The sequence below is a fragment of the Artemia sp. Qi Xiang Cuo genome, chromosome 17, assembly GCF_049724085.1.
Source record: "Artemia sp. Qi Xiang Cuo chromosome 17, ASM4972408v1, whole genome shotgun sequence".
In the NCBI taxonomy this organism is placed as follows: domain Eukaryota; kingdom Metazoa; phylum Arthropoda; class Branchiopoda; order Anostraca; family Artemiidae; genus Artemia; species Artemia sp. Qi Xiang Cuo.
Genome location: NC_142810.1, coordinates 14,564,673 through 14,587,846, shown reverse-complemented (window position 1 = coordinate 14,587,846; position 23,174 = coordinate 14,564,673). Strand labels below are relative to the sequence as shown.

General features: G+C 33.4%; 1 protein-coding gene across 1 annotated transcript in view; it reads left to right on the top strand.

Annotated features, from left to right (window-relative positions):
* Positions 1-23,174, top strand: part of LOC148941924 (protein sidekick-like) — a 35,100-nt gene that overhangs the window by 11,685 nt on the left and 241 nt on the right. Inside the window, exons 4-10 of the mRNA XM_089103182.1 lie at positions 1,798-2,694; positions 5,954-6,147; positions 10,557-10,776; positions 12,422-12,624; positions 15,519-15,660; positions 18,165-18,290; positions 21,071-21,223. Of these exons, the coding sequence (XP_088959308.1) occupies positions 1,798-2,694; positions 5,954-6,147; positions 10,557-10,776; positions 12,422-12,624; positions 15,519-15,660; positions 18,165-18,290; positions 21,071-21,223 (1,935 nt within the window). The remainder of the gene's footprint in view (positions 1-1,797; positions 2,695-5,953; positions 6,148-10,556; positions 10,777-12,421; positions 12,625-15,518; positions 15,661-18,164; positions 18,291-21,070; positions 21,224-23,174) is intronic.

Genomic DNA, 23,174 nt, shown 5'->3' with positions numbered 1-23,174 from the left:
CTCATCCCCCTTGGATGCATTAAGTGTAGAAGTCAGTTTCTCAAGGGTCTTAAATTAGTACCTGTTGACAATTTCAAAGGAACAGACTATGTCGGAACCGCTTTAATTAAGCACTGAAATGTTATTGAGTGGGACTAAAGGCTGAAAAAGCTATTAAACAGGCTCAGAAGAGAAAGTCAAGGATAATAATTAGTATTCTTAGCCTTTTCTTATTAATTGTAATTCAATGAAGTGAATTTTTTTTTCTTTAAGGAAGTAGATGACTTTCAGCGAGAGTATCATATAGTCATTATCTGAATAAAATAGTGTTATTGTAAAATATAAACTATTAAAATACCACAGTTTATATAATTAGCAGTATGATCTTTCCCTATCTCACCCATTATAAAAACCCGGACCGAGGTGCGAATGCTCCAGAGAACCTATAAACATTAGCAGCATTAGATCTTTTCACGGGTAGACAAAGAATAATCACCTACGGAACAAGTACTGACAAAACCACTTGGCTGGCTCAACCAATAAGTGCACAAATAAGTGGGAGGAGCTTTTTGTTCGATCCGAGAATGAAGAGCCAGAAATCATCTGCGGTAAACTTACTGGATAATTATATAAACTGTATAAAATACCAAGCACAGTGAATTTAGAATCTGCTGTTTGAACTGGTCGCGTGGGGGGTTTTCTTTGAAAGTACCAAGAACACCTAAATATTCATATTTGTTTCCTCCTCGATCCATACATGTATGAAAATGTATGGCTAAACAAAAAACGAAACGAAACTATACAGTATTAACATGCAGTTTCTGTTTTCTAATTTCTTTACAATTTAAGTGAATTTATACATTGATTCAAAATAGCATAATGAAGACCCGTTCTGCAGTATAGGTTATCATTTTGTGTACAACTATTATTCGAATCAGGGATATAACAAAAAACTTTCAAAAACCCATCTTATCTTCATTTTTGTTATGAGTCGGCCAAATGTTTCGGTGGGGGGGGGGGTCAAACTCCCTACTCCCCTCCTGTATACGGCTTTGACGGATCCTTTTGAATTAACACAGTTATTGTTTTGAATATCCACAGTTACTGTAACAAAACAGAAAGTGTATGTTTTATTCATACAAGACAACGACAATTTTATAAGATTTTTCTTTTGGTTGTTTCAAAATTATGAAGTTTTCAGGGCAGAAGTAGATTTTTATGGATGCTGCCACCTTCTCAAAGGCAACAATCCCTTCTTATACAGTTTGGTGTCAAATTGTTTTAGCTTATTTTTGCTTATCTCTCACTCGCGTTTCCTATGTATTTATTGATAATGTGAAAATAAAGGCCGCTTATATTTAATTCAAAAGTTCGAGCAAGAAATGTTCTTTTTATCCAGTTCCCAGATCTGACCCTGTTGATATAATGACCCTGCCAGGCCTAAATCTGGCCATGATGATGTCTACTACGGTAAAATTCCTATTTTTTTTAATCCATAGTATGAAAATAATGGCAGCTTAAAAGTTCTTTCAAGAGGCATGGTTAATAACGTTGATTAAAAAGTTAATTCAAAGTGAATATGTAAGGAATGTTATTTTTTACCAGTTCCCAGATCTGACCCTGTTGATATAATGAGCCTGCCAGGCCTAAATCTCGCCATGTTGATGTCTGTTACGGTAAAATTCCTATGTTTTTTTTAAATCCATAGTATGAAAATAATGGCAGCTTAAAAGTTCTTTCAAGAGGCATGGTTAATAACGTTGATTAAAAAGTTAATTCAGAGTGAATAGGAAAGGAATGTTTTTTTTTGTCTTTCAGTTCCCAAATCTGGTCCTGTTGATGTTACAGCCAACGCTACTTCGTCCACTACAGTTGTTGTACGATGGGGTGAAGTGTCAAACTCTCAAAGATGCGGAATCATTGAAGGCTACAAAATTATCTACATCGCAAGTGGAGTACAGTCTAAAATGAAAATAGTCCCAGCCAATGATACGTTCATGGCAACCCTGACCGAGCTTAATAAATTTACTAAATACCTAGTCCAAGTTTTAGCTTATACTCGGATTGGTGATGGGGCCCTTTCTCTTCCTCCCGTTGTGGTAGCCACTCTTGAAGATGTTCCAGGTCCACCGTCCAATGTCACTTTCCCTGACGTGTCCTTAACGAATGCTCGTATATTATGGGATGAGCCCTCTGAGCCAAACGGGGAAATACTAGGCTACCGAATTTCGCATCATTTAGATGGACAGAAAGGTTGGAATCAGACTAAAGATTTTTCACCAATTGAGAGGACATACCGAGTTATGAACTTGGAGCCAGAGCAATTGTATATGTTTGAAATTGTTGCCAAAACAAGTTTAGGCTGGGGAGAACCAGCACGTGCTCCTGTATACACAACTAATAATAGAGAAAATCCACAACCACCGTCCCGTCCGCTTGTCAGCAGATCACAGATACAAGCAAGACAAATAACGTTTAGTTGGACCCCTGGTAGAGATGGATTTGCTCCTTTGAGATATTATACAGTTCAGCATAGGGAGGGTGTGGACGGGCCTTGGAAAGAAATTCCTAACCGTGTTGACCCAACTGTTTCTAGTTACACAGTTCGTGATCTGAAACCGTTTATTGAGTATCAGTTTAGGATTCAGGCGACTAATGACATTGGGCCCTCTGGCTGGAGCAGTGAGTCTGAAATTGTCAGAACCCTCCCTGCTGGTAAGTTTCTTTTTTATAATCTTTGTCTTGAATTTAGTATTGTACCATTTAACCAGTGGCTCCAGGTACACGTGGTGTCAATGAGTAGGCTCTAATCTTCCCTCAAGGGGGCCGCTGCGTCGATGTCTTCCCACTCTGGGTTTAGACTCGTCTGGAGGATTCTTCTTTCATGTTCGTGTAGGAGCCAGTGTAGCTGATTGCCATTGTAGGGGCATTAATAGAATTTAAAACCAAATTTTGATTTTAAGTAAAGATAGTGTGACTTAAAGTCTACTAAAACACATAAAAGTAAATGATAGTTCACATACTATAGTTTAAAATTTTAACTTTGGTATGTAAACAGTATAACCCTCTAGTTCTAAATTGCCCCAAAATATATGTCCCTATTTAAGTTTCTAGTATCTCCCTACATCAAAGATAGTTATTTGTTAAATGTTGCCATCTTATTTATCAGGGGTTTCTTGGCCCACTCTTCTTGTCCCATTGCTGGTTGAGAATGTTTTTTATGCATTGGGTGGGGTGTGTTGTGGCGTGGTGAGTAATTAACATTACGTTTACTGATTTCTTTCATATTTATTTTTGTTTGTCAAATCTTTCATTTTGATTGAAAATACACTTATTCCAATCCATTTATTTCTTCATTGTTTTTTTTTATCTGTGCAACACAAGCTTGTCACTCTGCCAGATGATTGTATATTTATTTTTTGTTTTTGTATGTGTGATAGAAAATAAACGAACCTGAACAAAAAAAAATAAAAAAAAAAGAAAAAAAAAAAAAAAGTGTATTTTCAATATCACCGGAGTATCAAGACAATTTTTTTCATCCTATATAGAGAATAGGTCAATAATGTACATCTTTTGTGTCATAATTCCTGCATATTGACTATGTCATGTGCTTAGGAGGTAAATTTAAATATTAACTTTGTAAAAGTAAAGTTATGACTTTTTAAGACTCTCCTATTTTAAGACTCCCTCCCCTTTTTAAGATTCCTTGGTTTCCACTTTGGAGTCCGATTGTTTCTTTATCCTGTTCGCTTATATAGCATTACTAATGATTTTCGGAACCAGATACACTTTGCAAAGTAAAAATTAGCTGTAGTGTAAAAACCTGAGTATTTTTTTCCTTTTTCTTGGGGGGGGGGGAGGAGGAGGCACAGTCCATGTAAGAACTGGGTTTTAATTTCTGTTCAAGATTAATATATATATATATATATATATATATATATATATATATATATATATATATATATATATATATATATATATATATATATATATATATATATATATATATATATATATATATATATATATATATATATATATATATATATATTATGTGGGGGGGGGGGGTGTGGGAAGGGCGAAGGATTGGCTGGTGACTTGAAAAAATCCCCAATGAAAACGGCATAGTTCCATCCACTGTAAGATATATCTAACAGTGTTTTAATATGCTGCCAAGGTCAATGGTCAAGATGGGCAAAAGATCAGTTAGAGGCTTTTGAGAAGACCCCAATTAAAAAGCGTACTTGGGATCTGTCCAGTGTAAAAATATTAAAAAACTAACTTTAAACCTAATCTTAGTACACTTAAATGAATCATATGTGTAATAGTTTTTTAACTGTAACACCGAAAATCACTGTGTAGCACGTAAATTTGGGCAATTGTAGAACTTAAGGAACTGACCGTGGTGACAACCCTGTCAATAATATCCGTTTAGTTAATGTTAAAGCTAACAGTATTTTGACAGAATTTAGAAGTCCTTTCAGTTTTTAATTGATGCTTAGCTAATGGGATTTAAATAGTATCTATCTGAAAAGAAAATTCACTTTTTGCAATTGAGTGCAGCAAGCTTGAAGAAGTCGACTCCTGTTTCAATAAATTTCAAAAAGAAAATATATAAAATATCAAACTGTCCCTTTGATACGAACGTTTTAAAGTTCAAAAGGACTAGTAAGGTTACTTTAACAGTACTGATCATTAACTTTAAAAAAAGGAATTGATTAATTTTGAGTAAATAAAGCTGGAGTGAATAGAAACTAAAAGTATAGAAAGGGAGGTAATTCCACTCCCCCTTACTCTTTTCACCAGATTATGCTTTTTTAATTTTCTAAAGGGTTAAGCTTTAGTTCTTCGGGGAAAAAAACTTTTGAAAATGGGGAAAACCTACTGGAGAAACCGACATCTCTAGAGATAGTGGAGATTAGGGAAAGACACTTTATAAGCTTAGAAAACTCTGAACATAGATTTTATCTTTTCTTCAGAAAGGTGTTAAACCGAGCTTTTTTAATTGAGATGAATGAGTTTTAAATCACGAGAAATGAACGCAATCACCTCCTGAAATTGTATGTTGGGGACTAACTATTTGTATCAAGACAATTATTTTCTGAATTAGTAATTTTGTAATCTGTAATTAGTATTAGCATTAGTAATTAATATTTACAATTACTTTTATCTGAATTAGTAACTGGCGTTATTATCTAATTAGTAATTATTTTGTGAATATCTATATTTTCTTGTTACTCTTTAAATGTATTATATAAAAAGAGAGTGGTTTAAAAACTCATTTAGAATATCAAATTATACAGGTTGCTACGCAACGTAATGACATGAAGTAAAAAAAAATCCCAAATAGACAGAAGAAAAAATGGCAAAAAGGTTTGTTTTGGATCGCATAAAACAGTACGAAAAAAAGAAGGGGAAGGATGAAGTTGAGTTATCAGAAACGTTGACCCACTAAAGAACAAGACAAAAAGTATAAAATTTACACCTTTTAACTTTTGTTATGAAATTTAGTATTTCTTCTGTATCAGTCTTTTTGTTTTTCTTCTCATATCTTTTTTATACCTTGTCACTTCTATTTTTATAGGATCATGCCATTTATTAATTTTCAATTCTGTTTTTGTCAAGTCCAAATGTGGGCCTGCCCGCACAGTAATCAAATGTAAAAACAAATCAACGACTGTCCGGTAAGGTTTTGATAGGTAATGATCAGGGCCGCTAATTAGGGGAGGGTCCTATATTCTGTCGCTCCCTGGATTTTGAAACCTACTTTTTTGTATTTTTCTTGAATAAAAAACAAATTGCACCTTACCCTTCTATATTTCGAAAATACATTTTTTTTTTCATCCAAAATTTGACAAAAGTACCCTTGGTTTTGATAAGCTGTGTTGTCTGGGTGTGTTTACGCAAAAGATTGACCTTCTTAGTTTAACCTTGAATGACCTTAACTTATTAATTTTAATTTTGTTTTTACCAGCTCCGAGTGTGGGCGTGTCGAATGTAAAGATTGTACCAATCACAACAACGGCCGTTCGAGTGGATTGGAGCCCCTTAGATGAGGAAGCATTTAATGGGGATTCCAGGACTGGCGGATATCAGATACAGTATAGACTCGTTTCAGAATTCTCGGGCCTCTCAAATATACAAAGAGAGGAAATATATGGCTCAAAAGTAAGTCTTGAATCACTTCATTCATTTTTCGGTGCGAAACTCTTTGACATAGTAATGTATGTTTTAGCCCCGTTGGAGTTGGTGCTGTGGTTTATCTTATTTAGCGAATGATGGTAATAACGATTGTTTATTTTGAGGAAGAACGCCAATAAGACGAATAAATTTCGAGTAAGGGACAATGCAATTTTTTGTTATTCGTCTTAATATTGTTGTTATTCTACCCGCTTTCGGCTTTGGAACGGCTATTGGTTCGAAGTAGAGGAATTTGGGTTTTCTTCTAAATAAATAAAAAAAAAAATTTTTAACTTAAAGTAAGAAGCCACATTAACACTCAAAATGAACAGGAATTATTCCGTATATGGAGGGTTTGCCCCTCCTCAATATCTTTTGTTTTTTACGCTACAGCTGTTAGTACTTAAAAAAAAAATATATATATATTATCGACCCCTGTGTTTCAGTAGCCGTTCTTAGAAAATTGGGACACAGTCAAACTTTAGCGTAAAGACATAGGTATTGAGGAGGGAGAAACCTTTCATATACGGAATAATTTCTGTTGGTTCTGAATTTTAATGTTGCTCCTTACTTTCAGTTTAAAACTTATTTTTTTATATTTAATATCTGTTCGTTTTTCAAATAATGCAGGTAAATCTGGCTCACCTACCATGAAACATATACACCCCCCCCGCTCTCACGGGAATTCCTTCATAAAAATTGCATTCAACGTAAAGTACACCCCCACCCCCGTCAAGTTTTCTCCTGACAGTTCCATCCTCGCTTAAAATTCCCCCCTCCCTGTAAAATTTCTTGCGGACGATTCAGCCTGAAAAATCCTCATTAGCGTTCTTTAATTTGAAAAGACTTTAATCTCTAATCGGTTTCACGATCACTCCAGAAATGCCCCCTTCCATAGAAATTTTTTCCAGAAATCAAAACTCGTAGAAAATAGCCCCCGGATATTTCCTCCGGAACATCTCCAAATTCAAAATTGAGTTGGCTAAGAGAATGTAAGACAATTAAAAGTATTTTGCATTGAATTTCTGTCAAATAGAGTGTAAAATTTTCGCTGGAAAATTCCCCCCCCCCCTGGGAATTTCCCTCCCCAAGGAAGGTTGTTCCAATGGAAATCCACTCCAAGCACAAAATCTCCCCCGCCCTCCCTAAAAAATGTCTGTATACTTCTCAATAACAAATGTTGTACGTAAACAGTGGGCAATTTTTATATCTTACCGGCCTTTCCCCACGGACTGCGAGGGGTTGTTTTACCCCTAAATACATACTTATTTGGTCTTTCAATCTATACTAAACAGAATTGAATAACTTTGGGAAATAAATGGGCGCAAGAGGGGGGGCCAGTTTCCTTTCCAACCTTTTTTGTCACTTAAAAAGGGCACTAGAACTTTTAATTTCCGTTTGAATGCGCCCTCTACCGCTCTTCTAGGACCATTATTTGAATATAATCACCCCTGGGAAAAACAACAACAAAAAAACAAATAAACACACATCCGTGATCTGTCTTCTGGCAAAAATAACAAAATTCCACATTTTTGTACATAGGAGATTCAAACGTCCACAATAGCGTTCTCAGGTGCACTAAATCTGATAGTGTGACATTTACCAAGATTCCTTGACTTTTAGAGGATGTTTCCCCTATTTCAAAAATCAGGCAAATTTTCTCAGGCTCGTAACTTGTGATGCGTAGAAGTAAACTTAATGAATCTTATATATCTGGAAACAACAAAATAAGTAGATTCTTTTGATGTATCTATTGATATCAAAATGTTTCGGTTACTTATACCATGAGCTAGTTGATCGTCGTTTGCCCTATATTATCGCAACACTCGCATATCAAATAAAGTATAGATTCGTTTCAGAATTCTTGTACTTCCTAAGCCTAGGCTTCCTAATGTCTAAAATCCATGCCTTCCTTAACTCTAGGTTTCATAAGTCTATTCCTAATGTCTAGAACCCATACGACCCTTAATACACCAGTTTTCGGTAAACTTAATACTACAAAATTCGGCAATAAGGCTTTTGATTGGTAAGGATAATAGAGGATCATCTGTTCGTAATGAGTTTATGACGCTGAAGATTCTACCGGTATCGGGTCTTTTTAAATTTTATAAAACACAGTTCATGTTTAAGTATCTTTATGGTAGTGTTCCTGTTTGTTTTAAGGGAATGTTTGTGAGTGGGGGTGATGTTCATGAGCATGGAACTAGAAATTTGGAAGAATTTCGAAGACCGATTCCGCAAGCGACAAGATCATTTTTTTCTATCCGTCATGCCGGTCCGAGTGCTTGGAATAGTTTACCAGTGGAACTTAAGTGTGTGGATGACCTGCTGCTGTTCCGTAGTTTATTGAGATCGTATTGTTTAGTAATTTATTATTTTTAATGAATTGGCTAAAAAGGGGGGGGGGGGGGTACGTGATTATTTTAAATTGGTTACGTATATTATGTTATTATTAGTTTTTTAGTTGGAGGGCAGAAATTGAATTTTTATTAATATTAATTGAAAAGAGTTATTATTTTGGATCTTATTTTGTTATTATGATTTTTTATGCGTCTAGAAGGGATTACCCCCGCACAAGCTTGCTTCTGGGGGTATTTTGTTTGTTTGTTTTTATGTATATAGTAAAATAAATCCCAGTTATAAATTGAAATTGAAATTGAATTGTTGAGACGGCTGTACAGGATCCTTTAAACGAGCTCTTCTAAGATTGAACTAAAATCCCTTGATTTGTATATTCGTTTAATTAATGAAAATAACAAACAAGTGACAAAATTGGTTTTTTGAATTATTTATCTAAAACGAAGCTTTGACATTTTCTTGAATGGATCATCGAGTGTATTTTGAGTCTTATCGCAGTATACTTGTCACGGTACTGTTCAGTTTTGCATTTGGGAATTTAAAACTTTTAGCTCTTAGTAACTTGAAATAATAATGTTATGGTGCTCTTGGAAAAAATCATAAAAAGTTCTCCGTAATAGCGCTATTTAAAAGTGACCTTATTCGCTTATAGAAATTGAATTTTCTTTGGAAAAAAAAAATGAAAAATTAGCAGCGCAAAAATAACGAAGTTTTGAAACTCTTGGGTAAATAGAATTTCTCCATGGTTAGTGCCATTTGAAACTAATGATAATCACCCATATAATTTGATTTCACTTTTCGCCAAAAAATGAGAAAAAAGAACATAATTTATTAGGTTTACGGGTGAAAATTTATTCTCTCTAGGTAGCCCTTTTTATAAGTAACCATAATCACCTGTATAATTTTATTTTACTTTTGGCCAAAAAAAAATTTATCTATTAGACTTTCAGGCAAAAATTTGATTTATTAGGTTTTCGGGCAAATTTGTTTTTCCTTGGTTAGTCGATAAAAGTTTATTGTGGTTTTGGATAAAAAAGCGGCAAATACTTGATTTATTAGCGTTTCGGTAAAAAAAATTTCTCCATGGGTAGCTCCATTTAAAAGTGATCATATTTGACTATATAATTTGATTTTGCTATTGGGCTAAAATAGCAAAATTTGACCTATTTGGCTTTTGGTTAAACATTTTTCTCCACGGGGAGTTGTATTTGAAAGTGACTATAGTAACTTATATAGTCTGATAATAATAATAATAAAAAAAACGAAAATAAACGTGATTTTCGACTATAAACAGTTTCAGGTGACAAAATATAATATTAAAAACTCAATAAGAAAAATTGGGTCCAGCTCGCTGCTGTTCTGAAAGGAACTCGCTTATTTCCAGAGCAGTGAATCAACTGCTGCAACATTTCACCAAGTGCATGAATTAAACTGTAATGAATTCTCTGAAGAATGTATATAGTGTTATAAGTTTTTTTTTGTCTGTATTCGAAAAATAACAAAGTTTATGTTAAGTTTGAATTAAATAACAGTTTCTCATGGTATTTAATTTTAATATAGTTTAATATGTTAAATTTGAAACCGGATAAAAGAAAAAAAAAAAAAAGAACTGCAAGAAACAAAAAAAAAAAAAAACTAAATGATTGGTTAAAATTTGAAATGAAACAAATCAATTTATTTTTACCAAATGTTTTCCGAATATAGAAGCCAACATAAATAGAGTAAAAAGCCTAGGTTCTGGAAATAAAAATAGACACTGATCGAACTAAAAAAGACAGAAAATCAATCGTTATTATCAGAAAGGGTTGTCACACCCCTCAGCCCCCTTCCCCAAAAAGTAATTGTTGAAACTGTTGATTTCTAGCCAAATTTTTTATCATTAAATATAGATAATTTTATCTTGCAATTTTTTTTGCCGAAAAATAATTTGGCGTTTGGCACCAGAGTGACGATAAGATGGATTTTGAGTTTAACTTTTATTTTTTTTTAAATTTATAATTTTTTTTTTTTAAATAAGCCTTAATTTTTCTACTTTGCAGGGAAACCAGATTGTACTCCAAGACCTTGTTCGTGATAAGAACTATGAAATTGCCGTTATTCCGTTTAATAGTCAAGGGTCTGGTCCTCCATCTTCTCCGCAGACCGTTTATGTTGGTGAAGCAGTTCCTACCGGTGAGCCTCGTGAGCTTCGAGCTGTTGCGCTTTCTTCAACAGAAGTTCGACTTAGTTGGCAACCACCACTAGCAAGCCAACAAAACGGTAAGCTGGCACAGGGGTTGAATTTTTGGTATAGATGTATGACCAGACCAGGTCATAAGGAGACATGTTAAGAAAACATTTCCTGCTTCATAATACTTACTTCATAAATAGTGAGCACCTTTATCCTTACTATTTTCACTGTTGTGCAATTTTTTTGAACAAAATTGTGAAAAATAAACAGATTTCACTGCATTTATCCGTTTTCAGATAGTCTATATATGAAAGTTAAACACCATAACTGCCATCTACCAAAAAGATACAAATAGGCAAATATTCATAAATTTAGGTTAAGTTAGGTTAGGTTAAATTAGATAGATGGCTCTTGGGTGTTTGTCTTACAAATGATTTTCAAGACTTGGAAAATAGGCATAAAAATGAAAAATGTAATTGAAAAACTGGAAAAACAGGGAAAATAGTGAGGATGAAGGTGTTACCCCTGGAAAATATGTTAACTAGGATAATTTTGCATATTATGAAGTAAGAAATGTTTTCTTAACATGGTTCCTTATGACCTGGCGTGGTCATACATTTATACCAATTTTTTTTAATAAACACAGTCTCTTTGCTAAATTGTATAAATCTTAATATTAGACCCCCCCCCCCTCTTCACCCTAAGAGTTTGATAGATTTCTAGAATGTAAATCTTCTGTCAGTTTTCTTTATTTCATATTTTGATCCTATCCATTGCTATTATTAAACATTAGGCTTTTGTATATTTGCCCCGAATAGAAAAGAAAATCTTAGGGTATTTTAGTGTATCAATGATTCTTAGGATGTTTTGAGGTTCAATTAGGGAAATTATCTGAGTAGAAAATATGTTTGTAAAGAGCAGCGAGGGGAATTGAATAGTTCTTTATTCTTATTAGGCCTATTTCTGCTATTCCTCTCCCTCCTATCCATAGGAGTTTGCTAGGTTCGCAGGTTTTTGCCTGACACAGTCTTTTTTAACTTTTGTGAAAAAAAATAGACTTGCCAATTTTTTATATTTCCTAATATTAGGCTTGTTTCCACCACCCTTATGAGCAAACACAGATTCTAACGCCATTAATATCTTCGAAAACATGCTTAAAAAGGCTGTTAAACCCTGAAAACCATATGTCATCCATAGCTTAAGTGAAGTTATTTTTTTTTTTTTTTTTTTTTTTTTTTTTTTTTTGTTTTGTTTTTTTAATATATAGTTTCATGCCCAAAATTCATCAACAGTTTCCTATTAGGTACCTCATGGAAACACTACTGTTGGTAAAATTGTTGTTTGGATGATGGAAACAAGTCTCTCTCTCTCTCTCTTCCTCTCTTTCTCTTTCTCTTCCTCTCTCTCTCTTTCTCTTCCTCTCTCTCTCTCTCTCTTCTCTCTCTCTCTCTCTCTCTCTCTCTCTTCTTCTTCTCTCTCTCTCTCTCTCTCCTCTCTTCCTCTCTCTCTCTCTCTCTCTTTCTCTCTCTCTCTCTCTCTCTCTCTCTCTCTCTCTCTCTCTCTCTCTCTCTCCTCTCTCTCTCTCTTCCTCTCTCTCTCCCTTTCTCTCTCTCTCTCTCTCTCCTCTACCTCCACATTTCTATATTTTTGCTATAAGTGTGTATTCTCAAGAATTAGAAGTTCTGAGGTATCTTTTCTGAGTGGGACTTCATTTACTCAAGTCTCATTTTGCAGGCGATTTATTGGGATATAAAATCTTTTACACTCCTATTGGTGATTCTTCAGACAAAGAAGAGACAGAAGTGGTTCCGGCCTCATATACGAGTCATTCCCTTCCCTTTATGGACCAGTATACTGAGTATATAATTGAAATGCTTGCCTTTAACCCAGCTGGTGATGGACCACGATCTCATCCTGTCAACGTCAGGACTTTGCAAGTATGGATTTGGCTATAACGCAGTTTTAGGACTTCTGAAGATCCTTTTAGGATCTTTCTTAAAGGATCTTTCTGAATGATTTAATTATCTACTCCCTATATCGATTTATTTATCGATTTATATTTCATACCGATTTAATTTACATCCTTTATGCTTTATAGCAACCGATTTATGCTGTATTCTGATTTATAATTAATACTGATTTATTTATGTTTCCCTTTAACCCAGCTGGTGATGGACCTTAATCTCAAATTGCCAACGTCAGGACTTGACAAGTATATATTTGGTCATTACGCAGTTTCATGACGCGCAAATATCCAATTAGGATGTTAAAAATGTATTTATTTAAAAGGTAAATTTTGACAAATATGGACCCTAATGCGCTTTTCTTGCCGAGCCGAAATTACTGTTCGGTTAATTTTAGGACGTGTTAGAGATCTACAATCGAAAAAAAAAACAAAAAAACAGCGGTTTCAGAAGATCATGGTTAATCTCTTAGGGGCAGCCTAGTTAAGGAAGAAACCTAACCCATAGGAACCGGAAATAAAAACAGCACTTTGAAAAAAAAAATGTCAATCAGGAATGGTGACTATTATTTCAATTACTCTTAATGGTAAAAGTTCGCTATGAAAAGAAATTTGAGGCAATTTCAACAAGTCGACTGAAATCCCATAAAACGATCCAAGAAGGAAGAGGGTTACTAACTGCCCCCCCCCCCCCAATTCTTTTTCCGATTCATTAAAAATGACAAAAGTGTATGTAAACAAATTACGATACGTTTTGAAACAAAGTTGTTTACTTTTGTTTAATAAAGTTTGTTTTTAACAAAGCTGCACTGGACAACTTTGTCGATTTCTGAAATGCACTCATCAAGTAAGCTTGTGGAACAATAATGGAATGGTAAAAGTAGCCGAACGTATGTCATGGGAATTGGTCTGGTCATTGCAATTTCTTCATTTTCCCTGTTTAATTGAAAAAGTAGTAATATGAGACTTTTCACCAACGTGAATAATTTTCACCTACGTTGTCCGACGTTATACCAACGTTATACCAACTTTTCACCAACGTTATACGAGCATAAACCACAATAATAATAGTTGTAGTAACAATATGATGAAAAAAAGACATTTTCAAAACACAATCTCTCAAATCCAACTGTTTCCAGGAAATTTGAGAAGCTGTATTATTAATTAGAATTGTTTCTTGCCTTTTGGAATCATACCAGGTGGTGGGAGAACTAATGTTGCACCTAAATTCCCAGTTGCACACCTCCACCCCTCCCTGTATTAATTGAAAAGTTGAGTTAAGTGTATTGTCGTTGTGTTTACTGTACACTCAGAAAAATTCTGTGATTTTTCTCACAGGAAGAGATAGGGGAAGGGGGACAAAACACAACCAAGTTACATTTTTTGGTTACAATTACCAGTTCACCTATGTGAAGTATAAAATAATTTTATTATAATAAATAATTTTTATAATAAAAATAATTTTATCTTTTCTTTTTGAACCAATCTGTTTGTGACTCCGCTTAGTTTTTTTTTTTTTTTAATTTTATTTTTAGTTCAGTTTTAAGAATCACTTTTTGCTTGCTGTTGCGTTTTTTTTCGTGGGAATTTTTAATTCTTCCGTAGAAATTTTTTTAAATATTTAGCTAAAATATTTTAAATGCAGATTGTATGTTGAATTTGAAGTGTAGTCATGTCTGTTTTATCACCCACTGTGCTCTTTAGTAATTAGAAAAAATAAAAATTTATCAAATTTCTGGTGCTTCGGAAAAACAAAAACGAAAAAGAAACTGATTACTTTTGTGAACTTACAAATGAAGGCTTCTTCAATAATTAAGATTCACATTTTTGAAAATGTAAAACGCGCAATTTTCTTCAGTAGCAAAATTTATGATAAAGGTAAGGGTTAAAAAAAAAATTCTGACTATATCATTCAAATCCATATTTTGGATGCACAATGAAATGCACAATGAAATGCACAATGAAATGCACAACGAAATGCACAATGAAATGCACAAATAAATGAATTGTATAATGACTATTTAGAATGCATTTCTGTAATCAGAAACACAATGAAAATTCTATGGGAAACATTGTGCTATCTGTATTCACTACATTTAAAATAATTGATAGTTATTCTCTAAAATGAAGGCACACACGGGCTTTAATCATAGCCAATCCATTGTGAGCTATGGCAAATCTATTAAGCAGCCTAGTTTCAGAGGTCAACATGCCGTAATCCCTAAGATAGGGATTTGCTCAGACGCTGCCTCCTCTACCTTGACATAGTCACTAATCGATTAAGAACTATCAGAAAGCTAATTTCAGAGGCCAAAGTGCCGTAATCTATTTCTAACTGTTTTATTTTAGCACTTCTGCTGATAGCGGTCACTGTACGTGGGATCGAAATATCCAGTATATTTTGTGAATGTTATTATCACTGTCGAATAAAAGGATTTATTCCTATTCAAACTGTTATTTGTCGTCTTGAAAAGACAGTTTGGTCTTCGAAATTACCTTAACCTTGAAAAACCTGAAAATTACAATCCAAACATTCAATTTTTATTTTTTATCATTTCTTTTAAGTCTTCAAACCTTTTCAGGAAGGTGGGTGATTAGACCCCACCTGCTTAGTACGACATTCTTTACGCCATTCATTCTGTACGCTCTGTACGTCATTCATTCGCCTTGGCATGACGCCAGACTCTTGAATATTTGCGATAAATTTGTCTAAGGTCTTCAAACCATCTCACTGGAATCACTATTCCTTTGGTGACAGAATTTGTGTATATGATCCCCTGACATTTCTTCTTTGGGAGGTAGAATTCCCCCACCACCTCGATCCTCTCCTTCTGTGTTACGGTTTAATATATATGATGTTTCTTATAGGGCCTTCCTGGAAAGCCTGGTTCTGTTAGCTTCAATGAGATTACGATGAACAGTCTTCGTGTTTACTGGAATGCCCCTAAGAAACCAAATGGGGAAATTCTTGGATATCTTGTTACATATGAAACTGCTCATCAAGATGAAAGTAAGTTTATTCCCTCTTTTTATGTTATCGTACATTTATATTGTTATATCTATGTATTTATGCTATATTGTTTGTATAGTTTTATATTTGTGTGTTTATAGTATATAGTATATTATATTTATATGTTTATCTTATTTTATATTTGTTATAATTAGTCTCTAATTTATTCTTATATTATTTTGTAATTAGACGAATATATCGGAGTGCTACCATTTCGGCCAACCGTCACAAACACAAAACGTCATAACATCCAAAAAAATTTATAAGTTTATATAATAGTAACAAGTATATAATAGCTTAAAAACAAATTTTGGCTATATATTTGCACGTCAGGGGGATGGGGGTAAAGCATAGTATATATTAATTACGTAACCTAACCTAAGTACCTTTTCCCAGGGGCATCCACAGGCTCATTTCATTGGGGGGAGGGATGATCTTCGTTAATTTTATCGAATCGCTCCCTGATTTATGCCGAATTTTCGGCAGAAATCATGAATTTTGCTAAATTTCGCCTGATTTTGCAATATTTCTGCCAAAATTTTCGCCTTCGCCGAAAATTTTACCGAATGGCAACAAAGTTGGGAGGGGGCGAGCCGCCCCCCTCCATTATTTTTATGATGGAGCGATAAAATGCAACGCAAATCAATATAGAAATCAAAGGATACCAGTTACAGAGTAACACATAAAATTTAAAAGAAACTAAAACAAAAGAGAAATAACATAAAAGGAGGGGAAAAAGAAGAAGAGAAAAAAAAACTCACAACTTGCAGAATCTAATAAGCAGCAACATTCAAAAATATGGACACAAGCTGTCATTGTGTTATCATTATTTGATTTTTACTTACTCTTTACAATACTAAAAAATGTGGAGTGACCAAAGAGAGAAAAACAAACAAACAAATTAAGGAAAAAAAACTTACGACTCAAAAAAACCTGATAAGGTGATGGTGCGGAGAAAAACGGATACAAGCGGTATTTGAAAGCTTTCTGTGTATTTAATCAAGTTTTACAGTAATATCAGGACCAAGAAATGTATTAATAATTACCAGGTTTTTATTCCAAGGTGGAAGAAACAACAGAAATTTACAAAATCTAAAATAATTAATAATTGTAAAATAATTGTAGGGGGGTGAGAAAGGAATAGGGTTAGAAAGGATTCAGCTTAGGTACTTTAAGAGACGGTTAGGTTTAAATGATAGATTTAATAATCTAGTAATAAGAGGGGATATAGGCCTAGATACCCTTAGGAATAAGAGACTATTAAAAATGGCCAGGTTTTGGAACAAGATAAGATCATTGCCTGAGAATAGATTAGTTAAGGTACCATATAGAGAAATGATAAAAGATAATAGAAAAGATTCATGACCGAATCAAATAAGAAAAATATTGAATAGTCGTGCTCTGTCAGGAATTAGGAATCACGTAGTCAGGAATTAGGAGGGGGTAGGCATAGGAGGAGAAGTAGGATCTGTGACAAGAGAAGTAAACATTGTACTGCAAGAGCAGGAGTTCCAGTTATGGCAGACTGGTCGGAACCCGGTAGCATCTCTAGGTGTGCACGTGAAGGTCAAGGAGGCATGGGGGAGGAATATTATTTAATAGTGAGACTTAAGGGGGAAGATATAAGGTGGGTCATTTCAATAAGGGGTAATTTTATGCCTTAAGTGAAAGATGGAAGTATTTGGGGAGGTTTAGGTCCCGGAAGAGTCCGTATTTTTGCCCGATGTGTGGAGAAAATGATGATTTAGAGCACTCTAAGTGCAATTGTAAGGAGTTGAAGGATTTGAGGGTAGCCATTTTTGGGATTGGGGTAAATGGGAATCCTGGACTTGGATTATGCTGATGATTTAAGCATCCTAGATGAAAGTGTGAGCAAAATGAATGAAGTTTTAGAGGTTTTGCGAGTTAAGGGTGCTAGAATTGGTTTAAAAATTAATGTTAGGAAGACTAAGTCACTAAGGCTAGGAATCTTTTTTGTAGCTATGGCCCATCTAAGTTTGAAGCATTTACAATATATTGATTATGTCTGTGACGTTTTGTGCAATTATGCTAGTTTTATGGTATTATGTGCCTTATTATGTTTGTTTTAAATTTGCAATTGTTATGCTTTTTATTGTTATTATTATATGCCCTGTTATGTGTGGTAGTATCATATGCAATTATTTTGTGTTATTATTTTTTTTTGTCATGGCCCAAAACAGCTTCTATATTTTCTATTATTCTATTCTATTTTATATATTTCATTGTTATTATTATATGCCCTATTTCCGTAGTTTAATATAATTAGGGTTATATAATTAGGGTTAAATTGAATTTGTTGATAAATGTACTTGACACTGATTTATATCTCCTGTGCATTAAAATCCCTAAGTTTAATGAAAAACTATTAATAAAAGTTAGTTTAATTAAACTAACTTTTAATGAAAAACTATTTTGTTATGTAAAATTGTCCAATTATTGTGTATTTATATGTCGGCCTTTTTTTTATTATCTTTTATTTTCAGATTACAGCAAGCAAGTAAAGCAAAAAGTGACAACAAATTCATTGGTAGTTTCATTTTTAGAAGAGCAAGTGACTTACCATTTTACTGTCCGAGCTCTTACTATTGATTACGGACCACCTTCTGAAGGTAAGCTCTTATTAATTCATTACCAAAGTTATATTATCAGTATCCATTACATTATCATTTGTTACAATTACATTTTGGAAGAACAAGAAACTTGCCATTTTACAGTCCGATTTATTGCTATTGATTACGACCTACCCTCAAAAGGTGAGCTTTCGGTAATTCCTTATCAAATTCACATTACTATTACCACTATCTATTACACTACCATTCATTTTCATTGTATTTTTAGAAAAACAAGTTCTTTTTATTTACAAACTAAATACAACTAAAAAACGGTATGCCTGGCTGAGAGTCTTAGCTCGTATTACCGGGCAACCAATAACAAATAAAAACCAAATAATACATTACATAATATATTACTGTAATTGCGCACAATCACACCCTTTTATAAATAAATAAAAAGAAAGAAATGCATGACTTACCAAGCATCACCCCAAGCCAGCAGCCAAATGGAGAAGTTACCAAAAAAAAAGAAAAAAAAAAAAAAATGAAGATAAGCCGCGGAGAAACTCGACCAAGAGAAAAACCCACTTTCCAATTGTAAGACTTCGGTAATTCCTTACCAAATTTACATTACAGTAAAAATTATCTTTTGCACTACCATTAGTTACCATCATATTTTTAGAAGATCAAGTGACTCGCCATTTTACGGTCCGAGCTCATACTATGATTACAACCCACCTCTCGAATGTAAGCTTTTTGTAATTCATTAGCAAATTTACATTACCATTACCATTATCCGTTAAATTATCGTGAACTACCATTGCATTTTAAGAAGAACAAGTGGCCTACCGTTTTACAGTCCGAGATCTTACCACTGATTAAAGGTCACCTTTCGGAGGTCATATTTCGGTAATTCCTTACCAAATTTATATTACCATTATTCGCTACATTATCATTAGTTACCATTACATTCTTAGAAGGAAAAGTGACTTACCATTTTACATTCGGAGCTCCTACATTGATTACAGCCCACCTTCCGAAGGTCAGCTTTTGGTAATTCATTAGCAAATTTACATTACCATTATTAGTATCCTTTACATGGCCATTCATTTCTGTTACCTTGTTTTTTCTCAACGCTTTTTGCCATGTAATATATATTGATTTTTTTTTCTCAGAAACGACCCGATAATCTTCCGTATCCAGTTCATGTAATATGTAAATATTTCAACCATTCACCTTGTGACAGCGGAATGGTGAATGGCACGCCCGTGAACATAGTGTTCCGAGGTTCAATCCCCCCTGTCACAAGGAAATTTGTTGGGTTCTTTGTTGTATAGTTAATGTTTTTTGGGAAATATCAAAAATTTTTGTAAATTCAAGAAAAGAATGTAGGCAATATTTTTGTTTAGATGTATAGGTTACACTCAGCTTTATGATTCTGCTTGGTAAAATTAGACAAGTAAAAAAGGTTTTCCTCACAGATGGACTACTTATATTCTGTATCCATGGACCGAGGCTTATTTCCACGTGCTGCGAGGCTTTACAATTTAAAAATGTTTAATCATATTTTTTCTTGTCTTTAGTATGCTATTAAAATTTGTGGTAAATTAAAAAAAGGGTAATATTTGCGTACTACTAGGATATAAAAAGTAGGTAGTATATAGGCTACATTTAGTTCTATGATCCTGTTTGGTAATATTAGATACCATCAGTATTTTTTTTCTTACACAAACAGCTTACTTCTCGTATCCATTATATATATTATATATATTACATATATGGGTATTACATATATTATGTTAGTATCCAAAATAATCACCTTATGACTGTGTAAGGGATAAAGCCACGCCCGTGAATAATTTGGACATAGGCCGTACTTATGAATGTTTACTGCATAGAAAGTATCCGGTATTTAAATTCTATTCAAAATTGTGGCCCTGTGGCTCTGGCCAAATCTCTTGGTTGGTCCTCTCTCTGATTCCGACTAAGGTCGGAAGCCCAGGCTGCTCAGTGGAAATATTGCATTCAACTTGTATACCAGCAGCAGTCTTCAAGTAATTTTTTTTTTTTAATAAGACCTTATTTATGATATTTCAAATAGTCTATACACACATACTTCCTCATTATAAAAAAAAAAAAAAAAACACTAGTTATAACTTAATTTCTATTAAGTCATCTTAATAGAAATTGAATCGGGTGGACAAAAATTCATCAATCCTCTTTGGGAAAATTTCTAATTTTGAATAGTGTTTCATCTATGTTCACTTTTTTCAGTCAAATTTCAGTTTTATTTGGTTTTGTCTTTGTTTTCCTTTTTTTTCGTTCTTCGTTTTTTCATGTCTTTTCATTAATTCGTTTCGTTGTCATTTTTCAGAAAATATGAGAAGAGGCCACAAGATGGCTTTAACTTAGTTTTTTTTCATTTAAATTTGGTTTTCATTTTATTGTCGTTGTAATTGCTACCATCTTTCAGGAGATATGACAACGGTTTTTCATTTAAATTTGTTTTTCATTTTATTTTCATTTTAATTGCTATCATCTTTCAGGAGATATGACAACGGTCCAAAAGATGGCTCTCAGTTCATTTTATTACATCACTTTCATCTTGATCTATTTAATTTGTTTTCATCTATTTCATTCTTATTTTTAATTAATTTTCAAGAATTTATTTATTTCATTTTGATTACAGCCTTCTTCGAGGAGATATGACAACAGATTCAGTCGATGGCTCTGACTTCATTTTATTTCTTTTTTGATTTTTTTTTTGTCGAGTCGGTTTCTTTTTTTCTTTTTATTTTTCTTTATTCCTTCTAATTATTTTCGTTGTCATCTTTCAGGAAATGTAACAACGGGTCCACAGGATGGACCTCCAGGAAGACCTCGGGATCTCCTTCTAACTAAGTCTGCCTCTTCGGTGGGTCTTCAGTGGGAAAACGGAGCATCGGGGAAAGGCCCAATTCTTGGATACTATGTTGAAGCCAAGAAAAAAGGTATGTATTTATTACGTAAATAAATTTAAACAAGTTAAAATTAACATATATATATATATATATATATATATATATATATATATATATATATATATATATATATATATATATATATATATATATATATATATATATATATATATATATATATATATATATATATATTTAATTGTACCGGAGCAAACAAAAATTTATTATTCAAATCAGTTAAGCCTGGGACTCATGCAACCATATATATCTTAAAAAATTAAGAACAATCGGGAATTCAGTTTCTAATAAAAAAAAATACCTCTATACACAGTGTGCAGTTTTTGGTAGTAGCTGGCGCAAAAAAAAAAAAAAAAAAAAAAAAAAAAAAAAAAAAAAAACACCTTAAGGAGTTGTGGTGCAGCTTTCGCTTGAAGGTGTAATTGTCTCTGGAAATTGAAAGATTGTTAGTGGTTGAGTTTTACCGACGAAAAGCGTTGTCAATCTTTTTTCTTGTTTGTTTTCACGATTCAAAAGTGGCAACACTGACAAAAATGTGATGCAGCCTTAATCAAATCATAGTTTTGAAACTACCACAAGCAAAACTACAGTCTAAAACATAAATAGGCTCAATTATGTTCATAGGGCGGGAGGGTGATCGGCAAAAAATATCTTTGGTACTTAAAACAAATGGAGATTTGAAATTTATTTTGTAAGTGAAATTTTTTACTTAAATACCCTCAATATCCTAATTAGTTCCCTACAAAATTACATTACTATAGTTGAAAAGTTGACGATATGTATGGCATTTTATACAACTTTTTTTAGCGTTCAATCAAAGATAAAATATTTATTTTATATATGTCTTAATGCAATTTGTAAGACTATAAACGAGGGAAGTGTCTACTTCTGTTGGCCTCAGACTTGGTGCTGCAGTGAGTTACTGACTCTATAAGGATAGAATTGACCCTATATTGGGTAGGGGTGTATACAAAGTCCCGTGTTCATGTCGGAAGTTTTATACATTGGGAGGACCCGTCAATAGCTGGGGGGACGACTGCATGAACGCAAAACTTCAATAGATAAATCCCTGAGATGTGAAAATAATAATAAAAGTAACAATTTTTGATTCTGCTTTGGCCCTCCACATTTTTTGGAATTTAGTTCTTTTTGAGGAGGCAACTTTAATATCTACCGTAAATAGCTTACTGCAATCTTTTAGAGAGGCAACTGAGATTAAAAAATATATATATAAATAGAGACCTTGCTATTATTAGAGACACTGGACATACTTCCATAAGCCCAATTTATAATAGATTGATATTAAAGGATTAAAATAAAAAAAATTCCTCAGTTTAAAGTAAAATCACCTGTCCGCATTTTTAATGAAAATTGAGTCTACAGACAAGCTAAATCTATTGCTAAGCAAATAATTTTTGCACAATCCAATTGGTGAAGGGCCTTTCACTTGTTCTAGTTTTGTTGAATTCAGTGTGTATTTGTCTCTTGTGAAGTTTATTTCAAAAGATTGTATTTTTTTTTTTCTCTTAGCATTGAGGACGACTTGGCAGAGGTCCTTATCGAAATGTCTGCTTATTTTCGCTTCATATTTTTCCGCTGGCTCACACTACTCTCGTTTTTCTCGGCTATTTGATTTTATTTTTCATTTATTTGTTTTTTATTCTTTGTATCATACGATAAAAAAAAACTCAATTGAGCGAGAACGTCGAACCATAAGCGTTTTCGCAGAGGTACATATAGAGGGCTGTCATTTAAATTTTTGTTATTTCCCCGTTGCAAAAATAGATTTATTCTGTTTTGTGAAAACTAAGGTCAAATTGAGAATTAGTTGAATGGTCTATTTATATTTAATCCAACGCAGTCAAGTATATAAATAATAGTTAAATTTAATTAAGGATCTACTCAAGATATCTTTTGTTTAATTAGGCACGTACATGTTGTTTTTTTTGGGGGGGGGGGCCTC